Source organism: Rhododendron vialii, chromosome 3a, assembly GCF_030253575.1.
Source record: "Rhododendron vialii isolate Sample 1 chromosome 3a, ASM3025357v1".
Taxonomy (NCBI): domain Eukaryota; kingdom Viridiplantae; phylum Streptophyta; class Magnoliopsida; order Ericales; family Ericaceae; genus Rhododendron; species Rhododendron vialii.
Genome location: NC_080559.1, coordinates 31,985,007 through 32,004,968, shown reverse-complemented (window position 1 = coordinate 32,004,968; position 19,962 = coordinate 31,985,007). Strand labels below are relative to the sequence as shown.

Sequence of the window (19,962 nt, the reverse complement as noted above, 5' to 3'; positions counted from 1 at the left end):
AAGCTGCAGGATGGGCTGCTCAGCACTGCTACCAAGCACAGGCAGCATCTCCCAATCCGTTATATACCCGGGGGGGAACAACATTACAAGTTTTTATTAATTTCTCCCATGGACCAGATAGAATTATAGAAGACCCAACCACCACAATGGTTAGTCGGGGTCTTTTTGTTCGAAATCGTGTGCTCGGACCTTGGAATCACTTCGATGGTTGCTAACTTGATATTGATAGCCACTCGCTCAACTCACGTAACTGCAAATCGCATACACTGTTTTTACCCTTGGACACTTTATACGGTTCCGCCGGGGCCTGGAGAACTTGTCCTACCAACCCTAGATTGGTTGAATGGCCAAACCCCATCATAGGATTTGGGAATTCTCCTCAGCCTTGTGGGAAAAGGGTACTTGGGTAAAATGAGTGGGCAAGTGAATCATTCTCAGATTTTCTGACTTTGTTTGGTTGCAATCAAATTTGCCAAGCGTGTTGTGAGTTTTTACCAAGCGTGCTGTAAGTTTTTAGTACTACTATAAAATGATGCCTACATTGGGTTGTCCTTATCCCCTGGCAGTGTCAAACACATGCAAAGCACCTTCCTTCCTGTATTTACTTTTCTGACCAAACCCTAACCCCTAACTTTAGACCTATTTCTTTGTTGTTCCTCAAGACACATTTTCTTTGTTCAACTTGCCACAGCCCACAGCATTAGTTTGGCAGGGAAACAAATTGGGTTGTTCAAGTTGGCCAGAGTCTTAACTTTTATACGGAAGGCCATAAGCTCTTTTTTTTTTTTTTTTACCTGTCTGAGCTAACAGGAGGCCATAAGTTAAAAAAATCGAGTGGGTTTCGCAAGAATCAGTTCAATCCAATATGTAAAATTTAGCCCAAAATTTTTTAGACTAATCCATTTCAGCTTAGGACTGGTTAATTTTCTGGTTATGCCATTGCTTGGTTCAGTAAAATTATCTGGAATCTATCGGAGGTGAGAATAGCAATATTTGAGAAAATTAGTCATAACGAAGCAGATTGTCGTCAAAAGAAGTGTAGTTTGGCGGGGTTACACATACAATCATTGCCTCTCTTCACTCCACAGCAGCTAATCCCTCTGAGGCCTAGGGGGTCCATGAGTGAACTTGCTCTCTTTTGCCTTACTTTATTATTGCCGATTTTTTGCATGGGTTTTTGGGTTGTTCTAATATTTATTTGGGAAAAAAACCAAAATGATCCTTGTAGTTTAGTGTTTGTGTCAATTTGGTCCCTGCAGTTTGAATTAGCTCGATTTACACTCTGTAGTTTTCATTTTGTTCCAACTTGGTCCAATTACTAATTGTCGTTAGACTCCATTAACTCTAGACACAAATGAGCCCCTTTTCTAGGGTTAAAACCATAATCTGGCATTCTCCTCTTGCCCTAATATACCTCTGAACCAAAACACAGAGCCTCATTGTTCCATTCTCCATTTTTTTTTCATGGCTTCCATTCTCCATTTGTCACGCCCCGGATTTTACCTTCAACCAAAACGTGTCTCGTTCTCCTTCGGGGGAAAGGAGCGAGAGGGATTAGGGCTTGGATAAGCGATCGGGTTCCTATGGATTGCACGTGGTTCTTGAAAAGAAAGGAAAAATGATGAGTTTTGTGTTCTATAAAAGGGGGTTCGGATATTTTTGAAAAATGTTTGAATTTTAGAAATTGAAGTGGGTTTTATTTTAAAAAGAGACCGAGCTTTCATCAAGCTGCCTACATATCTCCGGGTAAAGAAGAATTAGGTCCGGCCGTAGTTTGGGCCACAAAAGGGGTTTAGAAAATAACTACATGGACCATATCGGTTTTTTTCCCTATTTATTTTTTACTAGATCGGGGGAGTACTTTTTATATTACATCGTTCGTATGAATACTAAACGGACCAAGCTATTTGTGTTTGAGCTCATATTCATTCGTTTAAAACTTGTTCAAAATTTGTCTAACTTATAATGACTTTCACTGATAAGAATAGAAGTGTTTTTCCATGCAAGAGTAACATATCTAGGAGAGGATTCGTGATTTTTTAACAAGAATGTAGTTTATGTTGATTGAAATCGTAAATAAACTATGCAGCCTATGGGCCTCAAACACATGAGATTAGATTCTTGAAATGTTGAGTAAAAGAGAATCAGCGGCAAGAATTGAGTAAAAGAATTATTTTTGATGCAATAAGTGGAGAGAGATAGCTAAAGAAACTTACTGAGAACCGTGCAAAGAGTAAATTTTTTTTCTCAAAACTTTTAAAAGAACAAAGTGAAACATGTTCTCATATTCATTCCGAGTGTTTTGAATTTACACTGTACAACTATTTTCTGATTCTTTTGAGGTTCTACCAAAAAATGGGGGGTTTTTGAATTCATAGTATTTTTGGATTTTGTTACCCACATAGCAGAAGATTTCACCGGCAAGTGAATAGTAATGCACCTAATTACTTAGCAAAAGTTGAACATCTTCAATGTTTTTTTTTTTTTTTTTTTTCAATTTCGTGCATTTTGCCGATAAGTATTGGCATTTTACTTGAATCGATGCAATGAACTAGAAACTCGAGACTATCTCCAACCGAACATTCTTTTTATAATTTTTTTTTTAGACTATTAGAACAATAAATTTTATGAAAAAAAAAGTGATTTTGGAGAATTCTCTATCTAAAAATCAATTCCAACGCTATACTATATCTGTTTTTAAACACTTCCATATATACAACATATCAATGTTTATCTTATTGTAAAGATGTTGTGCATATCTTTCGAATCATTACATTCATATAATATAAATGTGTATATTACATCACATTTTGTATATGTTTTTCATCCTTTAAATATGGAGGATCACCATCTCATCCTCTACATTTAGTAATACCAAGATACATGTCCAATCCACTCTACATTTTGAAGGAAAACAGGGACAGTAGAGAAATTGGTGAAGGAATATGCCATCCTAGCAAATTCTTCATAATAAGATTAATAATACCGCTCTTACCTTTAATTCAAAAAATAAGTGAAAACTAAGTACTTAAGTACTTATTTTCCTTACCGGAACGAGGCCCAAAAGGCTAAGGGAAACAATATACGTGGTAACCCATTACAAATTGTGGGGTGAAGAACATCTCAAAAATTTCAGCCCAGTAAGCAGCTCAAGGTCAGTTTGGAACTTCAACATTTAGCAAAAGTGCAAAAGAGTGATCTGGTTTGGGCCTGTCGCCCCTTTGAGAGTGAGTCTTTGTTTACTTTGGATTGGGCTCCCACTTATTGTGCGCTTGGATGGATGGCAACTTGAAAAAAAAAAATCAACTTCCAAAAACGCTCATTACCTCTACTTTCAATCATTACTCTCATTTTTCTCTCCATTCATTAACCACATCTCCAATCATTACTCTCTTTTTTCTCTCTCTTTCTCTCTCCACTCATTGCCCATATTTCCAATTATTACCTAAATTTCTCTCTTTATTCATTACCTCAAAAACTAAACCCAATTTTTTTTGAGTTTGGATCCAAACAAGGCACTAGCCTCCACAAAAGAAAGGGAAATGGCATGTACTACGTACGAACCAGGAAAGAGTATCCATGAAATTATCCAAAAAAAATACTCCCTCCATTCCAAATTCTTGGTCCTCTACGGTTTTACGTGTAATTTTCAATGGCTCATATCTCTCAATATATATTGTTTAAAATATGTAATATGAATTTTGTAAATGTTTCCAAAAACATAAAAAAATAATATACATTAAGAGATATAAGTAATTAAAAATTACACGTAAAACCGTATAAGACTAAGAGGGCAAAAAAAGAAGTTAAAAAAAAAGAGGTAATTTCAAGGTCAAAAATCACGTATTTACACAAATAATTTTTCTATCAATAAAGATCTTGTTTGATAGATCTCATTGAGATATTTTAAACGGTGCAAAAAATTGAAAATTAATTTTTATTTTTGTTATATTTAAATTTGAAATTACCTTCTTTTTGAAAAATAAGATTTTGGAAGAAATTGGAACGGAGTCTAAAAATTTGGGACGGAGGGAGTATGTGGCATGCAACTCTCCCGGTGTGGGCCCTTGCTCTTATTACTCCGTGTCATGTGACACAGGGAAGACAAAAGAAAGAGAATAAAAGAGAGAACAAAAAGAAAAAAAAAGGCAGCAAGAGCCCCACAAGGGGTGAGTGACACTGTGAGTGTCATGCCTCGTACTCTCTGTACAAGAAGGGAATAGGGGGAAGAAAAGTACAGTATTTGGTTGTATTCGGTTTTTAGTTTAGTTTAGTTTTTTAATTATTATCTTATTTTTTTTATAATTATTATCTTATTTTTTTAATTATTATTATTTTTTATCTCTTTTCAATCATTATCCATCTCTTCAATTATTACCTTATTTCTCTTTCCATCAATTATCAAAATTAAACTAAATTATACTCTATCTCAACCAAACAAAGCGTGAGTCTATCCACCATTAATGTAGTTAGATTACAATCCACGTAGATTAGACCATTAAATATAAATCTAATACAGTAGGATTGAGATTCTTTCGGGTCCTCTTGTCTTGTGGGACTAAACCAAGCATCATCTATTCATCTAAGCCTTTTGTTTTTTTTTTGGATTCACTCTAATGGTTGATTCCTTTTTACTTTTTAGAACACGTCGATGATATTCGATACCCTCAATTATGTCAAAAAAAATTATGTTTCTTGGAGGTTGATTGATATAAATTTGACACATTTATGTTAAGAATAATTACGAAACATAAATTTGAAATACTAAAGCGGAATCGAAAAAAACAAAAAACGTAAATAGTAGTAGTAGTAGCCAACGAGCTCTAGCCCACTTGACACTTCATTGACGCTCAAAATTGAGAGATCTTGAGTTCAAACCTCACTATAAGTGAAATAGTATTGCAGTAGTAGTTTGTATCCTTCGTCCTCTCGCCATTTTTCTTATACATATAAAGTAGTGTAAGTCCTTCCGACCCCTAAAAAAAATCCTAGTAGTAAAACGAAAAAGAAAACGGTCCTGCTAATTTCTTCCTTCTAGGTGAAGGATAACAAGCATATAATGAATACTAAATTTGAATATCAATACATTTTTTGTTTGGACATCAACACACACACACACACACACACACACACACATATATATATATATATATTATATACTCCCTCCTTTTTATTTTTTTTTGGATTTTTTCAACGTTTGTGTCGTTCTTTAAACTCTTATATCTTCCAATATGAATCTCAAAAAAATAAGCAATATGAATTTTGTTTGATAGTTTTCGATTATATTTATAATACAATTTTTTTTTAAATTATGAAAAATATTATAAATTAAAAATTTGAGTTTAAAAAACGGCACGAATATCAAAAAATACAAAAAAAGAAAAAGAAAAAGAACGAGGAAGTACCATCCTATGCTTATCGGACGAATTTGGCATTTTACAAAAGAAAATGTGGGAAACGGGAAGGTGGACTAAAGAAAGGTCAATGATCAGTAGTCAAATTGAGACTATCCTCCAATAACAGATTGACACCCGTCACCGCGGCCCACCTTAAGCCGACACGGCGTATTATTATTACTACTATTATTATTTTATAACGAAAAACACGAACATCACATGCCGAAGAAGGGTACCCCCACGGTGTATCCTTCAACACCCGATCCCAGCCCTGCCCCACCAAACCTTTCCCTTACAAAAATCCGAATTGCTTTTCCCTCTTTACTCTCTTTCTCTCTGCATTTTCTCTCACTTCTGATCTGAATCATCTGATCAAGTTCAAATTCTCGAACGAATCGAAAAAAATGGCTGAGACGACGTCGGATAAAGGGGCCGCGGCAGCTCTCTTCTCTCCATACAAGATGGGCAAATTCAGCCTCTCTCACAGGTGATCACTACTAATTATCCTCTTGTGTGTGTGTGTGTGTGTTCGTTTCACCACATTCGCTGCTTCTTTTTGCTCCCGATTTTCTCTCACCACCCGATCTTAGTCCATCTGCCTTCTTAGAATCTCATATCCTCTGAAATTGGACGGCCGACAGAATGAAAGAAAAAAATATATCTATGGAAGGCCTGTATTTTTTTCACTGCAAATTTAGCTGGTGGTCAATAATTGCTTCCGTCGCCGAAATTTTGCTCAGAATATTAGTATTTCTGATCAATTGGGGAGTATTATTAAGTTGTCAATTAGTAGGGAACTTTAAATTAAGTGGTCGATTAGCGTACAAGTAAGGCATCCAATCGAATTTTAAGGACATGGTGTTTGCACTCGATTGTTTGGCCCTCTTATTCTTGGCATTGGTTTTTGTCATGAATATAGAATTATGTGACTTTATGGTCCAAATATAAAGAAATGAAAGAAAGATGTGTCTTCTCTAGCAATTTTTTTCTTAATCCTCCGACTTCTCTAGCAAATGTTTAGTGGGTTTTGGATCAATTGATTGGGAGGAGGTACAGCTGCAAGCCTGCAAACGAATCGAGCTCCTCGCGAGGAGCTCGTGGTCCGGCTCGGCTCGACGTGACTTGTTTAGTAATCGAGCAGAGCTCGAGCTCGAGTTTTAGGCTCGTAAAAGCTCGGTTCATAATTATAGGCTCGGCTTGTTTAAAGAGGCTCGTTAAGAAAATTAGCCAGGTTTGGCTCGTTCAGGGCTCGGCTCGTTTACACACGACCCGAGCTCAAACACTATAAACCTCGGCTTGTTTGCACCCCTAGGAGGAGGCTTCTCAGTTTTGTCTTCTAACTCCACCGGCAAATTTTTTTGGCTAGACCAAAAGGGTGGGCTGGATTGAACCAACATAGCGACCCTGATCAACTGAAACTACCTAACCTAAAATGTTCGGACTTAAGTCCAAGCTGTTCGCGTTACAAGGCACTTTCGCTAAGAGGCTCTGTATAAAGACAAATCTGCTTGATCCAATGTTAATAACTACCTGATCTAAGAAAATCTGCCTGGATGATACCAACAATTATGAAACGATAAAAATGACCCCTTTTTTCCCGAAATAAATGTGCTTAGATCATGTTGATATTCAACATTCGATGAACCTAATTTTATCCTTAAACCTTTCACTAAACGCACCTTGCAAATTGAACAACTTGAATCATTCGAGGTGAGTTTGGAGTGGATCGAGCACCGTCCAAATAAAGGAGAGAGGGGCACTGAACAATTTTTCGCCGGAAAGCCTCCCCCAATTGAAAATTGGCAGGGTATAACCATTCATAAAAATGCTACTATAAAAAAAAAAAATTGACGAATATGGAAGATGTGACTTTTGAGGCAATTGTTTTATTGTTATGTAGTTACTCTATATTATTTCATGAACAAAGAAAGATGTCTGATTAACTAAACAAATTCTGAGCAGTTAATTAATGTTTCTTCATTGGGTTTTGGAATCCAACTTTGATAAAAAAATATATATTGAATTTGGGGTTTCATATTTGGCAGGGTGGTTCTGGCACCAATGACTAGATGCAGAGCACTGAATGAGATTCCAAATCAAGCCCTGGTTGAATACTACACTCAGAGATCAACCCCCGGCGGATTCCTCATCACTGAAGGCACCTTGATCTCCCCCACAGCAGCTGGGTAATTTCGTAGTTCTTTTCTCATGTCCAGGGTCTTTGAGTCAAAGGAAACATAATTTATTCCCCCAACAGGCCCAATAACGCCAACTCACGTGTCCCCCATTTTGTGGCCTACTGCTTTGTTGGGCCCACTAGCGGCCCGTGCATAATTGGAGCCCAAACTTTATTATGAGTGGGACTTCTCACCATGAGTGGGATATTGAGTCATTGAACAAGAAAGAATGAGGCCCAGCTCATTATCATTCATCAAGTCCTCTATTTTTAAGGCAGATTTAGAGAGTCCAGCTCCTCCCCAATCCACTCGACAACAAAAACTTCAACGCAACTCTTATTTGTAACGACATCTCACAGGATGTGGGCTCCATGTATGTCTGGGTCCCACCCCATGTGAGAGAGGCGTTACAAATGACCGTTGCGTTGAAAATTTTCTCATCGCCATTTGTCAGATGGGAGACAAATGGATCGGAGAGTACAATTTCAGCCCAAAAAAGTTTTTTTTTTTTTCCAAGCTCACTTCAATGATTGGCATCGTTCATTTTTTTGAACTCATCGAGAGCATCAAGTATGCTAGTTACCAAGTTGATAGCAAATCGTTTGATATGATTTTGGAACACATTCATATTACAAGAAATGGTTAAAATGGATTTTGATCCAATATTGCGTTATTATTTTTGCAAGATGAATGTGTTCTAAAATCATATCAAATAATATCCGACCAACTTAATTTTTGGTGCGCTTGGTGCTCTCAACGGGCTAGACAACATGAACGGTCGTGATCATTGAGGTGAGATTGTAAAGAATCATTTTTCACTTGGTAAAGGGAGGTGCCTATAAATGCAAGCGCGAGCCGGCTATGTGATGTTTATCAATGCACAACATCAATTGATCACATCTGGTTGACATTTTCTATCTTTAATTGGGGGTGAAATCCTGGGATCAGGTTTCCACATTGCCCAGGGATCTATACCAAGGAACAAGTGGAGGCATGGAAGAAAGTGGTTGATGCTGTTCACGCCAAGGGAACCATCATATTCTGTCAATTGTGGCATGTTGGCCGAGCATCACACCCAGGTATGGAAGCCAAAATCAACGGCTTTTGATACAGAGCTATAATTTACAAGTGAAGTATAGATGTGCAACTTAGCTCAGAGTAATTGTTTGTTTGTGTAATGACCATTTTTTAGTGTATTTGCTAACTTTTGCATGAATGATGAACTAGTGTATCAACCGGATGGGGCTGCACCGATCTCATCTACTAGCAAGCCCATATCAAACAGGGGGAGAATACTCATGCCAGATGGAACACATGTCACCTACCCCAACCCTCGACCGTTGAAAACCTCCGAGATACCGGAGGTGGTGGGACATTATCGTCAGGCCGCTCTAAATGCTATTGAAGCTGGTTAGTCTAGTTTTATACTATGGATAAAGCACTTTATGCATACGTGCCATCAATCATATGATTCATGTATCACTTTAATCTAGAATGGTTTCGGACTTGGGAAATAGGCAAATAGCTTGAGTTAGGTGGTACCTATTAAGAGCTGTTTTGCCTAGAGAATTGTTGCGGATACTTTTGACGCTTCAATGTTTGTTCAAAATATGAGCATTTCTTATGAAAAGTAACTTTGCAATTTTGGTAATTTGGTTTCCTGTCAACAACTCGGTATTTGGTCCAATGGACGGACTTATCCTGGATCAATTCCACCGTTCACTAGTCGTGCCCAATGAAAACCTGTGTGAAATCCTTTATGGAAAGGCCCACACAAAAATTGATAGCACGTATGAGGAAGATGAATATCTTACCAAGCTTTCTGAAACCTTTGGTTGCCATATTATAACCTGTGCCGGCCCCTGGTCCTGGAGGTTAACCCTGTTATGAAGGGTCCCTGGACCATGTACTCTCGACCGCCGTCCCTTCTGGCTACGCGACCACCCCACTAGTTAGATGGGGCCTTGAAGAGCGACCACCCCACTAGTTAGATGGGGCCTTGAAGAGTGACTATGGATGGGTTCTTTTTCTTAGTTTTGGGAATAAAAACACAAACTTTATGTTGGTTAACTCTAAAATAAAAGTGAACTTGATGCTCATCTATGGGGAAAAGAGGAACAACTTCTACACATTTTCATGGAAATCCCTTATCTGGTGTCTTAGAGCTTAGAAGCTTGACCAAGGCATTTAGGTACTTGTTCGGTTGGGAGTCATGCATGTTTCTTTCTCAAACTGCTGGCATGTACTAGAAGGTTTTCTAAGTCTTTTTTGGCTGGTTGAACTTGGACTCAACCGATAGGTATTTCCCGATCGGCATCTTTGAAGTATGACAATGGTATCTAGTTTCTACTATCCCAAATATTTCCTCCATTTTTGTGTTGCTTTAAGCTCACCATATATCCTATTCTTCTCTTTGTTTTTCTTGTTCCCCCTTGACCACCACCATTTTCAATACTACCCATTTGCACAGAATAATCATGCTATGTACAGGTTTTGATGGCATTGAGATCCATGGGGCTCACGGCTACCTCATCGACCAATTCCTGAAGGACGGAATCAATGATCGAATGGATGAATATGGCGGATCGCTTTCCAACCGCTGCAAATTCATAATCCAAGTGCTCCAAGCTGTTGTTTCCGCGATAGGCATTGATCGTGTGGGCATCAGAATTTCACCCGCTATCGACCACCTTGACGCCACCGACTCTGACCCTCAATCCCTAGGGCTCGCGGTCATTCAAAGGCTCAACAAGCTCCAACTGGACTCGGGCTCAAAGCTTGCCTATCTCCATGTGACTCAGCCGCGTTACACGGCTTACGGGCAAACAGAGTCGGGTCGACACGGGAGCGCAGACGAGGAGGCGAGGCTATTGAGGACGTGGCGAAGGGCGTATACGGGAACTTTCATGTGCAGCGGCGGGTTCACTCGGGAACTCGGAATCGAAGCGGTGGAACAAGGCGATGCCGATTTGATTTCCTATGGGCGGCTTTTTCTCGCGAATCCGGATTTGGTCTTGCGGTTCAAACTCAATGCTCCCCTCAACCGGTATGTGAGGGCTACATTCTATACTCACGATCCTGTTGTTGGGTACACAGACTACCCTTTTCTAAACAAAGGAAGCCAGAGCCGCCTCTAATTTGATGATACCAGTATCTTCAAGAATATTGAATGTATTGCTTGAGAAGAAATTTTACTTATCTAGTAGTTAATTCCTGCTTTCGAATTTTCTCGTTGCTTGTACTAATCTAGACAATCTTCTAGAAAATAAAGCATTGCATTGAGTTTATAATTTTTGTTCTTGAATGAGTTTGAATGTGAATTCAATACCAACTACATGACATGTATTTCATAATGATGAATGGATAGGGAACCCTATAAACAGGTTGATCAATGGATAGGGAACAGGCTATAAACAGGTTGCTTCGATGGTTGGAAGAGTCCGAAATGTTGCTCCACGCCTGGAGGTTTGAGATTTTCGTTGAACATAGCGAATATGTATCCTTCTATGTAAGCCTGAGGCCTTTTTGGTGTCCCATTCTTGGAAATATGTTCCGCGAAGTTCCTGTTATAGGTGGCGGCTAGCTCAGGGGTGGTGAAATCCCCATTACCATCAGATGGCCAACCAGTCTCCGACACAACCAAGCTAACATCCGTCACACCCTCTCTCTCCATCGCCCAGTAAAACGCGTCTATGATAGCATCGAACAGGTTCTGGTAACTCAAGTTCCCGTCTTGAACCACTGGGCTGGTTGCAGTAAATAGTGCATAATCTAAGGGTACGTTTGCAGGATCTGCAGCATAGGCAAAGTAGGGATACACATTGACCATAAGTGGTGATGCCTGTGCTGACAAGAACTTCAGAATTTCGACAATATCCGTTGAGAATGAGCCAGCCGAAGGCGGATACGAGGTGCTTAGGGCTGCTGTGGACAGGACAGTCGTCACCGAAACACCGGCTAGGCCTTGAGTATCCAGAATGTTTTGAAGGTTTTGCATTGCCGGTGCAACATAACTAGCATACTCCCCTGGAACAACTTCGTTTCCGACGGTGATATATTCAATTGTCATGTCGTTCAAGTAAGGTGCCACATTAGATGAAAACCATGAATTGGCAAATTCTTGGCTTGTGGCTATACTCGGTAAATCCTCGTTTCGAACGCCTAACGAGATGTCGATTTGGCTCCCTCGTAGGGCTTGGAGTGCGTCTGGATTTGGTTCGAAGAGCCTCATTGAGCTGATACCAACGTTTTTGTAAAGAGCAATCACATCAGCAGCAGAAGGTAGGTTATCCCCCATCATCCCATAGCAAACACCTACGCAAAGTGATCCTGTTCCTGTGGTGCAAACTTGGCCATGGGCTAGTGTAATTGAGAGAGCCAATGAGAGCCAAAATGAAGAAGAGGCCATCTTATTCGTGGAATACCTGTTATCACATGCCAAAAGAAAGAACAAATTGGTAATCACCCTGAAGCATTCAAAAGTCGGACAACATTCAATTTTGCACAAGAGATGGCTCTGTCAATGCATATAGGTATCTACATGGCCTACTAGTCGTACGTACATAGTGTAAAACGCTCTCGGTTACAACAGGTTACAGAGAAGGAGTAGGTGCAAAATATGATCGAAGCAGACGATGTCCATAATGGACATGCAATGCAAGGTGGTGCGTGACGCTTTCATGTAGAAGGTGTACTTGGGGCTCGGAGGGACAAACTCATAAAACCGGCCGTTAAGTTGGGTTAGAGCAGACAATACTTCCAAGCGGGAGCTGGGCCGCAACTTTAACATGGTATCAGACTCGGGGCCATGCTTGTGCCTAGGCGGGGATGTTGACGATGTCCAAGATGGACAACTAAGACGATGCATGACTCTTTTTACGAAAATCGTAACAGTAACTCTCTCTCTATATGTACTGAAAAAGAAAAAATGAACCAAGAAACAAAAAAAGTATGAAAGTAAGTCTTACCACCGGAACCGGAATGAGGTCGAGGCCATGGAAGAAGTTTGTTCTGATAAAAGGTTTGAAAGGATCATGGTTTTATTTAAAGGTATTCCGAGGTTGTACATTCAACCTCGGAGTGCCGAAATTAAATGTACAATTTCGAAAATCATTTAAAGATATTTAAGGTACTCCGAAATCATATATTACTATGTTTTTTTGTCAAATTCAATTTCAAAATCTCCCATTAATAAATGACTCCTGAAACGCATGTACTATTACTTTTTAATTTTTATTCATGCCATTATACAATTCGTTAATTGATCCCCACCATTATTATGTCTAAAATTAATTTTCATGATTCTTTCCGGTTAAACCATGCCCAATTAAACTCATGATTCAAATTATCATAATTTCATTCACACACTCAAAATCTTCCATTAAACGATTCCTTTTAACACATGTAAGTGCATTTGTGAGCATATATCAACTATACATTTCGTAATCAAACCAAATCGAGCCTTAGTACCGATTGGGGCCGACCAAGTACTATTGATTTAAATTTCCTTATAATCATCGGACAGTTCTTGAGAAAATGGATCGTTAAAGTTCTTCTTTTTACTATAAATTGGTTTGAATAATTCATTTGTCAATATATGATCGATGTGTTTTGTTGCATCAACGATTTACACGTCTAGTGCTACAAACAAACGTCACGCAATCGAGTGATCGATGTGTTTGAGAAGTGTGTTCAAAATGTTGTGCACGTAGCAAGGCATTTTTTACGAATGAAGTCTATATTCTTGGTAATTTAATTATCAAACATAATATCATAGGATTTTAACATGTACGTTTTTAAATCCCGATTTTCCTCAACATAACTACATGGCAAAAGAATATAAATCCAACATTATATTATAGGATTATAAAGTAAGAAACGAAACACAATTCTCCTTTTTCTTGATGAGCATGTAAAACGGAAACACGCTTTCACGCGCCATCTAAATACCAAGGAAGATATAATGTTGATGATTACGGTTTAGTCAAAATACTAGGAGCTCAATTTCGCCCCTATGAATCTAGAAAAAATACTTACTAATATTCGTCGGAGCTGATTTTTTACAGCATTCCATAAAAAATTATTTTAAAATTTATGGGTATTTTTCGGTATTTTGTGGGACCTGGAGTGGGCTCCATACGCGTGTGGCAGACATGTGCGGTGACTGTAGCACTGCTTGAGCAGAAATGCAAGGTACGCAGAATTAGACCAGGGAAAAGTGTATGTTTTATCGTATTGTGTTGCTCATAAAGTCCAAACTTGTTCATTTGGTGTTCAAAATTTCTGTGCACGGTTCTCAATAATTTTTTTCTATTTATCTCCTCATTACACTTTAAAACTTCCTTCAAAATCCAAACCGAATGAGTGGGCCTTTGGAGTACTGGTACTTATGTAGGACTGGGGGAAGCTGCTGTGCAGCTTCGTGCTGCACAGCGTGCTGCGCATCCGCCGGCGAGGCCTTGCCGGCATCGGTCCGGCGATCGGAGACGTTCACCGTGTAGAGCTCGTCGAGTTAAACGTGTGTGCCAAAAATGAGCTCGATCAAATATCGTTAAGTGCCTCATCGGAATACATATAACTTGAAAAAAAAAATCCTAATGAATACAAAACACTGGATCAAAACCACTGAATCCATTTTTTTCAAGTTATATGTGTTCAGATGAGGCACTTAACGATATTTGATCGAGCTGATTTTTGGCACACACATAGAACTTGATGAGCTCTACGCCGTGAACGTCTCCGATCGCTGAACCGATGCCGGCAAGGCCTCGCCGGCGGATCCGCAGCACGAAGCTGCACAGCAGCTTCCCCCAGTCCACTTATGTACCAAAATATTTTGTTTTTTCCTGCGAAAATGGATGGCAACTACTGCCTTATCCTGTGCGTAACGTTTCGAATTCTTATGAAAGCCTAAAGCTGGTAGATTTCATAAACGATTTAACCTTTTCAGTTTTGGACCCTTTACTGTAAAGTTTTGTTACTTTCCTAATCTTAAATATGAGGGATTCTTGAAGTATTCATTTTAACTCTTTTCAATTACATCGAGACGCAGGAAAATATTCGTATTTTTTGTTTGTTTTTTCTATTTCTCAAGTATTCATTTGAACCCAAAGTTTTATGACAAACTCGAATTACGAATGTGGTTATGTCAAGTGAATGTTTGAACTAAACATGTACGATAACATAACATTCATAACTTACCTATGAGCTGTGTACATTGAAAAGTATCCATGTCACATATATAGTGAAACACAAACTCCTTCGGACTTGGGACTAAAACTCGCCTTAAAGAGCTTTTTTTTTCTTCCCCCCCACATCCCAAAGAGACTTAATTGATCAGTTCATCATGCTTAACATTTCTCTTTTTGCGTTTAATTAAATTCTTTTCGCCGGCGGTGGAAACTCCACTGTACGTTTATTATAGTAATTTGAACCGTTATGTAAGACCTGCAGAATACTACATGCACACGCAAAAAAAATTGATTGGATTACAACAATAAACGAAGGGTAGCAGAACCCCCCACGGTTTCCACCACCGGCGGACAAAAGTTGAACTCTTTTTTTTAATGCTCTAGATACGATTAGTCATAGAAGTACTTTACAGATGATTCTAAAAAGAAAAAAATAAGTACTTTTACATATGAGGAAATAGAATCACTGGAAGACATCAAACTTTTCCCATGTCCTATGAAATCCACACCCTAGAGAAAGGGGAATTTCTAAGATCCACATCTTCTAGTCCATGCCAACAGATTTGTAGCCCAACAGCACTTCCTTACCTTTTTTACATGGAAGGTAAGGGTTCGATTTTCGCATGAAGTGCGAGTGCTTGGTGTGATAATTGATACCCTTTAATTTGGGCTTGCCCCACCCGTTTGACGCTTAGTGGTACCCTATCCCCATCCATCCTCTTAAGAATAGGCTAGACAATTATCGAGTGAAAAAAAAAAAAAAATTTTCTTCTAGTCCATAGGTTACCAAAGACAAGGAAAACTTGCAGAAACCGTGTTCTGGCTGTCAAAAAATGTCTTCATTTGCAATGGTATCTATCCATTAACGTGCATGTGATCACTCATGGACCACATTCTGATATTTCTACCTTCGTTAGACAAACTCATTGCATCAACTTGCTGGAAATTTTGCAATCTTCTTCTTCCTATCAGTACAAATTATTCTTTTTCCCGGTGAATCTATCGGTGCAAATTTGTTAAATCTAATTTTGAAAAAGCAGTGTATTACTATCATTTATCAGCCACACATCAAGGCATGATTTCTTTCGAGAATTGATATCTCCATTGACTGGGGCAGGATATGCTTCTTTGATTCTGTATTTTCAAACAAAAGGGTCTTCTTGTTTTTGTCTGAAAAAAATATCAAACACTCACATGCATCACAGCCTAGAATCTGTCGTATGTTGAGGTGTTCTTTTGTATCTGATCTTTTCTCACAAGAATTTCGTAGTGTGATCGATGTGACGATTTATAGTCCATTCGTACATTTTGAAAGATAATATCCACGATTACGACGTATTGTTTCAAAATGTCACTGGTACTTTATCCCTGATTTATTTTTCAGACAAGGTGATTATAGGCCTGTAACATAAACTGATGTGACGATTTATAGTCCATTTGTACATTTTGAAAGATAATATCCACAATTACGACGTATTGTTTCAAAATGTCACTGCTACTTTATCTCTTATTTATTTTTCAAACAGGGCTATTATAAGCCTGTAACACAAACTCAGCTACTCAAGCTCGACACATGTTAAACTTGTTAACAATTTGTCTCAAGTTCGCTTGATTATGTAAATAAGCCGACCTTGAACACATTTTAGAGTTCATTAGGCTTATACTGTGTCTAAAAAATTCAAGCAAACTCAATTCAAGATTGCGATCGACCTGATTTAAGCTCTTTGAAATTTGCACCGATGACAAATGAGTCAAAACTTGAACACATTAATTGTTCAAGCTTGTTAAGTTTACAAGCCAAGATTCACAACCTAGTACCCAACTCATTTACAACATGTAATCAGTTCTCTTAAAAAATCCTACATGGCCATATCTGTAACCAACCAATAGCAGTTCCCAAAAGAATATCCATGCTATCAGCCTATCACATTACTCCCACCGACCCAATTTATTTGTCCACTTATAGACTTTTAAATGGCCCAATATGTTTGTTCATTTGATTTTTTGACGATTCAAATTTCCTTTTTGCCATTTTCTATTGGAATAACATAATCTTTCAAAAAAAGTTGAGCTGAAAAGTTAAAACATTTCCCGTGTAATCATTGTATTATTTAAAAAAAGTTATTGAAATCGGGACAAAGCGAGTATATAAATATCACCTTCCCCCTATTGAACGCACCAACTCTAAAAGGGCTATCACACACACACAGAGCCATTACACCTGTGAAGATGTTTCTTCCAATTCTCTTCACCATTTCCCTCCTCTTCTCCTCCTCCCATGCTTCAGTGTTGGACTTCTGCGTAGCAGACCCATCCTTACCCGATGGACCAGCGGGCTTCTCTTGCAAGAAGCCTGCTAAAGTCACCGTAGACGATTTCGTTTATCATGCCTTGGCCATTCCAGGGAACACTTCCAATCTCATAAAAGCCGCGGTCACCCCAGCATTTGCACCCCAATTCCCGGGTGTCAACGGGCTTGGCATTTCCATAGCCCGGTTGGACCTAGCCGTGGATGGAGTGGTGCCAATCCACACTCACCCAGGGGGCTCGGAAATCCTTTTTGTGGTGGAAGGAATAATCTGCGCTGGATTCATTTCTTCCTCTGCCAACACTGTCTATTTCAAGACTCTGTACAAGGGTGATGTCATGGTTTTCCCACAGGGGTTGCTGCATTTCCAGTTTAATTCCGGGAAGACTCCGGCACTAGCAACTGCCAGCTTCAACAGCCCGAGCCCGGGACTGCAACTCTTAGATTTCGCTCTTTTCGCAAACGATTTGCCTTCTGTAATTGTGGAGAAGGTCACTTTCCTTGATGATGCTCAGGTGAAGAAGCTCAAGGCTGTCCTGGGAGGCACTGGTTAATTGCTTCTTAGTATTTGAAGATTTGTCCCTAATAAAAAAATATGATGTCTCCTAATTGGTTTGTTTTGATTTGATTAAGAGAGTCTCTAGTCATGTGTGTGTTTTTCTTTCTGGCTTTGCTTTTGTGTTTTTTCTTTTTTTTTGTTTTGGATGTGATTTGATTAAGCTCAAGGCTTCCCTATTGAGACTTTTGTATCTGCATCGTTTTAAATAAAAACCGTTATGTAACACTTTGGACCTCTGATATTGTTATTTGCTTACTTATCAGCGATACAGTCCGATATAGGCTGTATTACTGATATTGTTACGTTTCTCGATACCACAATTTAATATCATGGTTACTTGTCGTTCCAGTCCTTTCAGCAGAGGTGTTTTCCCATCAATCTCTTTTAGCTCTTTGGCAAAAGATCTGCAGAGTACTTAGACAACTACTTTCAGCTCTTGGTCTCAGAGTAATGTGAACTTTGAATTCTCTCATAATAGAAGACTTATTAGCAGTGAACTCGAAAATGTTGATGAGAAATGAAAAATGAAAAACTTGATGAAGTTGTAAATATCACTTAGGTAACCTTATCTTCTTGAAAAGTGTGGTCCGAATTTCTCACTGGGTTGTGAATGGAGCTGAAGAATGTTTGTCTAATTCACACACTCCCGACTTACCCTCTTATCATGGTCCTTAAATAGCATGTTGAAGCAATTAAGGACCTGGGAACCATGTAATGCAAACACAATGCCCGTCCTTGAACAATTATTGTTAGCGCCCAATTAAAACAAAAATCGGTTCTCTCAAAGAAAGATAGAGAAGAAAGTTGAAAGACCACCAAGTGGTTGTTTCAACTTTCAAACCAGTAAGGATCTGTTCAATATTTAGGTTCAAGTATTAAACAAACTCTTTCGTCTCTGTAGTACGCTATGTGATCTTAACTTTCAAACCGGTAAGGACCTCTTCAATATCTGGGTTCAAATATTACCAATGTTGATGTACTTCTTTCTGATCAAATAAGAATAAAAAAATGGTTACTTATTAAAAAAAATGGAATAAAATTAAAAATGGTTGAAGAGCATCAACCCATGTTGATCATGTACTGCTTTTCTGATAAATGTGAATAACATATATTTAGATTTTTTGTTTTGCTCATTGTCTTCGGACTTCGATTATAAGCAAACTTTTGACACTCATAGTGAACTTGCAACCTTACCCCCAATTAAGCAATTCATACAAATTAGTTGTCCTTTATAGATTATGGAGCCACGACCTCACCCTTCCCGATATCGAAAATCTGCAGTTAGGGATGTGGTTGAGGTAAAAGGAGGTTCTTTTATGGCATAAGATAAGATAAGAAAAATGTTATTGGCCATCCAGAACCAGAAACTCAGTTGTCTTGCATAGCTTACCCAGTTTCCCTTCAGTCATCTATTCTAACTACTAGATAAGAATCATAAGTCAATGATGGGCTTGCACACCACTTTTTTCCACTTGTGTTACAGAACCACTAATCACAGGTACCCACACTCACAAATTGGAGGAATATTTTTGGTGCTAAGCGGGTACCACATGACTGGTACCGTTGGCAATTCTAGCCGTCCAAATATTTTTGAACGGACTAGATTTTTATTCCCTCTTTCTCTCCTCACCCGACGGCTCTCTCTCCTCTTTTTTTTCTTTTTAAAATCCAAACCATCCAAAACATATTTGGACGGCTGAGATCCCCGACGGATACCACATGTGTGGTACCGCCCGGCACCCAAAAACTTCTCCACAAATTGACATTAACTTTTGACCCATCGATGTGTAATATAATAGTTAATGAGATTCCAATTAATTATACTTGTAATATTCTCGAATTGATTCAATCAGGAATTTAGGAGTATAAAATAATAATAATAATAATAATAAGTATTGCATTACAAAACAATCACTCTCATTGGTTGCAAGCTTGCATAGTATTTCAATTTAAATACACTTTGGGGGTTTGGTTAACTTATTTCGCTTTTTTCCTTGTTTTTGCATTTTCGTTATTTTTGCCTTAAATTCTAGTATATAATTAATTATTAGTCTCAGTAAAACAAAATAAAAATATATATAACTCACACGTGAAAAAGTTCCAAGAAAATCCGCTTCTTTTAGATAATTCTTTGTACTATAATATTTTGGTAAACAATTTAAGCTTTTTAATACCTAATAACAAAATTCATTAAGCAAAATATTACAAAGGTCTTATCCCGCTATGATTTTTATTTTTTTATTATTTATTTCTTATTTTACGAGACATGTCATTCTCTCACTATTACATCACATATAAATTAAAACCTTAGAAGAACTGGGCCTAAACTTAG

The 19,962-nt window shown here is 38.4% G+C and overlaps 3 protein-coding genes across 3 annotated transcripts; 2 read left to right on the top strand and 1 right to left on the bottom strand.

The window, feature by feature from the left end:
• Window positions 1-5,709: 5,709 nt before the first annotated feature.
• Window positions 5,710-10,863, top strand: LOC131320026 (12-oxophytodienoate reductase 3). Its single transcript, XM_058350557.1, has 5 exons — window positions 5,710-5,883; window positions 7,442-7,582; window positions 8,522-8,652; window positions 8,801-8,983; window positions 10,064-10,863. Exons 1-5 carry the CDS (start codon window positions 5,801-5,803, stop codon window positions 10,708-10,710), a joined length of 1,185 nt encoding a protein of 394 aa, XP_058206540.1. The 5' UTR covers window positions 5,710-5,800; the 3' UTR covers window positions 10,711-10,863.
• On the bottom strand, window positions 10,554-12,633 carry LOC131320027 (probable glucan endo-1,3-beta-glucosidase BG4). Its single transcript, XM_058350558.1, has 2 exons — window positions 12,541-12,633; window positions 10,554-11,997 (listed from the first exon to the last, which is right to left on the bottom strand). Exons 1-2 carry the CDS (start codon window positions 12,606-12,608, stop codon window positions 10,962-10,964), a joined length of 1,104 nt encoding a protein of 367 aa, XP_058206541.1. The 5' UTR covers window positions 12,609-12,633; the 3' UTR covers window positions 10,554-10,961.
• Window positions 12,634-16,744: 4,111 nt separating this feature from the next.
• Window positions 16,745-17,864, top strand: LOC131320019 (auxin-binding protein ABP19a-like). The gene has a single exon (XM_058350549.1). It carries the CDS (start codon window positions 16,993-16,995, stop codon window positions 17,623-17,625), a length of 633 nt encoding a protein of 210 aa, XP_058206532.1. The 5' UTR covers window positions 16,745-16,992; the 3' UTR covers window positions 17,626-17,864.
• The last annotated feature ends 2,098 nt before the right edge of the window (window positions 17,865-19,962 follow it).

Excerpts from the sequence above, each read along its gene's own strand:
- LOC131320019 (XM_058350549.1), top strand. The coding sequence starts at position 16,993 with ATGTTTCTTCCAATTCTCTTCACCATTTCCCTCCTCTTCTCCTCCTCC.
- LOC131320027 (XM_058350558.1), bottom strand. The coding sequence starts at position 12,608 with ATGATCCTTTCAAACCTTTTATCAGAACAAACTTCTTCCATGGCCTCG. Across the intron at positions 11,998-12,540 it reads ACCTCATTCCGGTTCCGGTG|GTATTCCACGAATAAGATGG; the intron begins GTAAGACTTACT and ends ATGTGATAACAG.
- LOC131320026 (XM_058350557.1), top strand. The coding sequence starts at position 5,801 with ATGGCTGAGACGACGTCGGATAAAGGGGCCGCGGCAGCTCTCTTCTCT. Across the intron at positions 7,583-8,521 it reads ATCTCCCCCACAGCAGCTGG|GTTTCCACATTGCCCAGGGA; the intron begins GTAATTTCGTAG and ends TCCTGGGATCAG. Across the intron at positions 8,653-8,800 it reads TGGCCGAGCATCACACCCAG|TGTATCAACCGGATGGGGCT; the intron begins GTATGGAAGCCA and ends ATGATGAACTAG.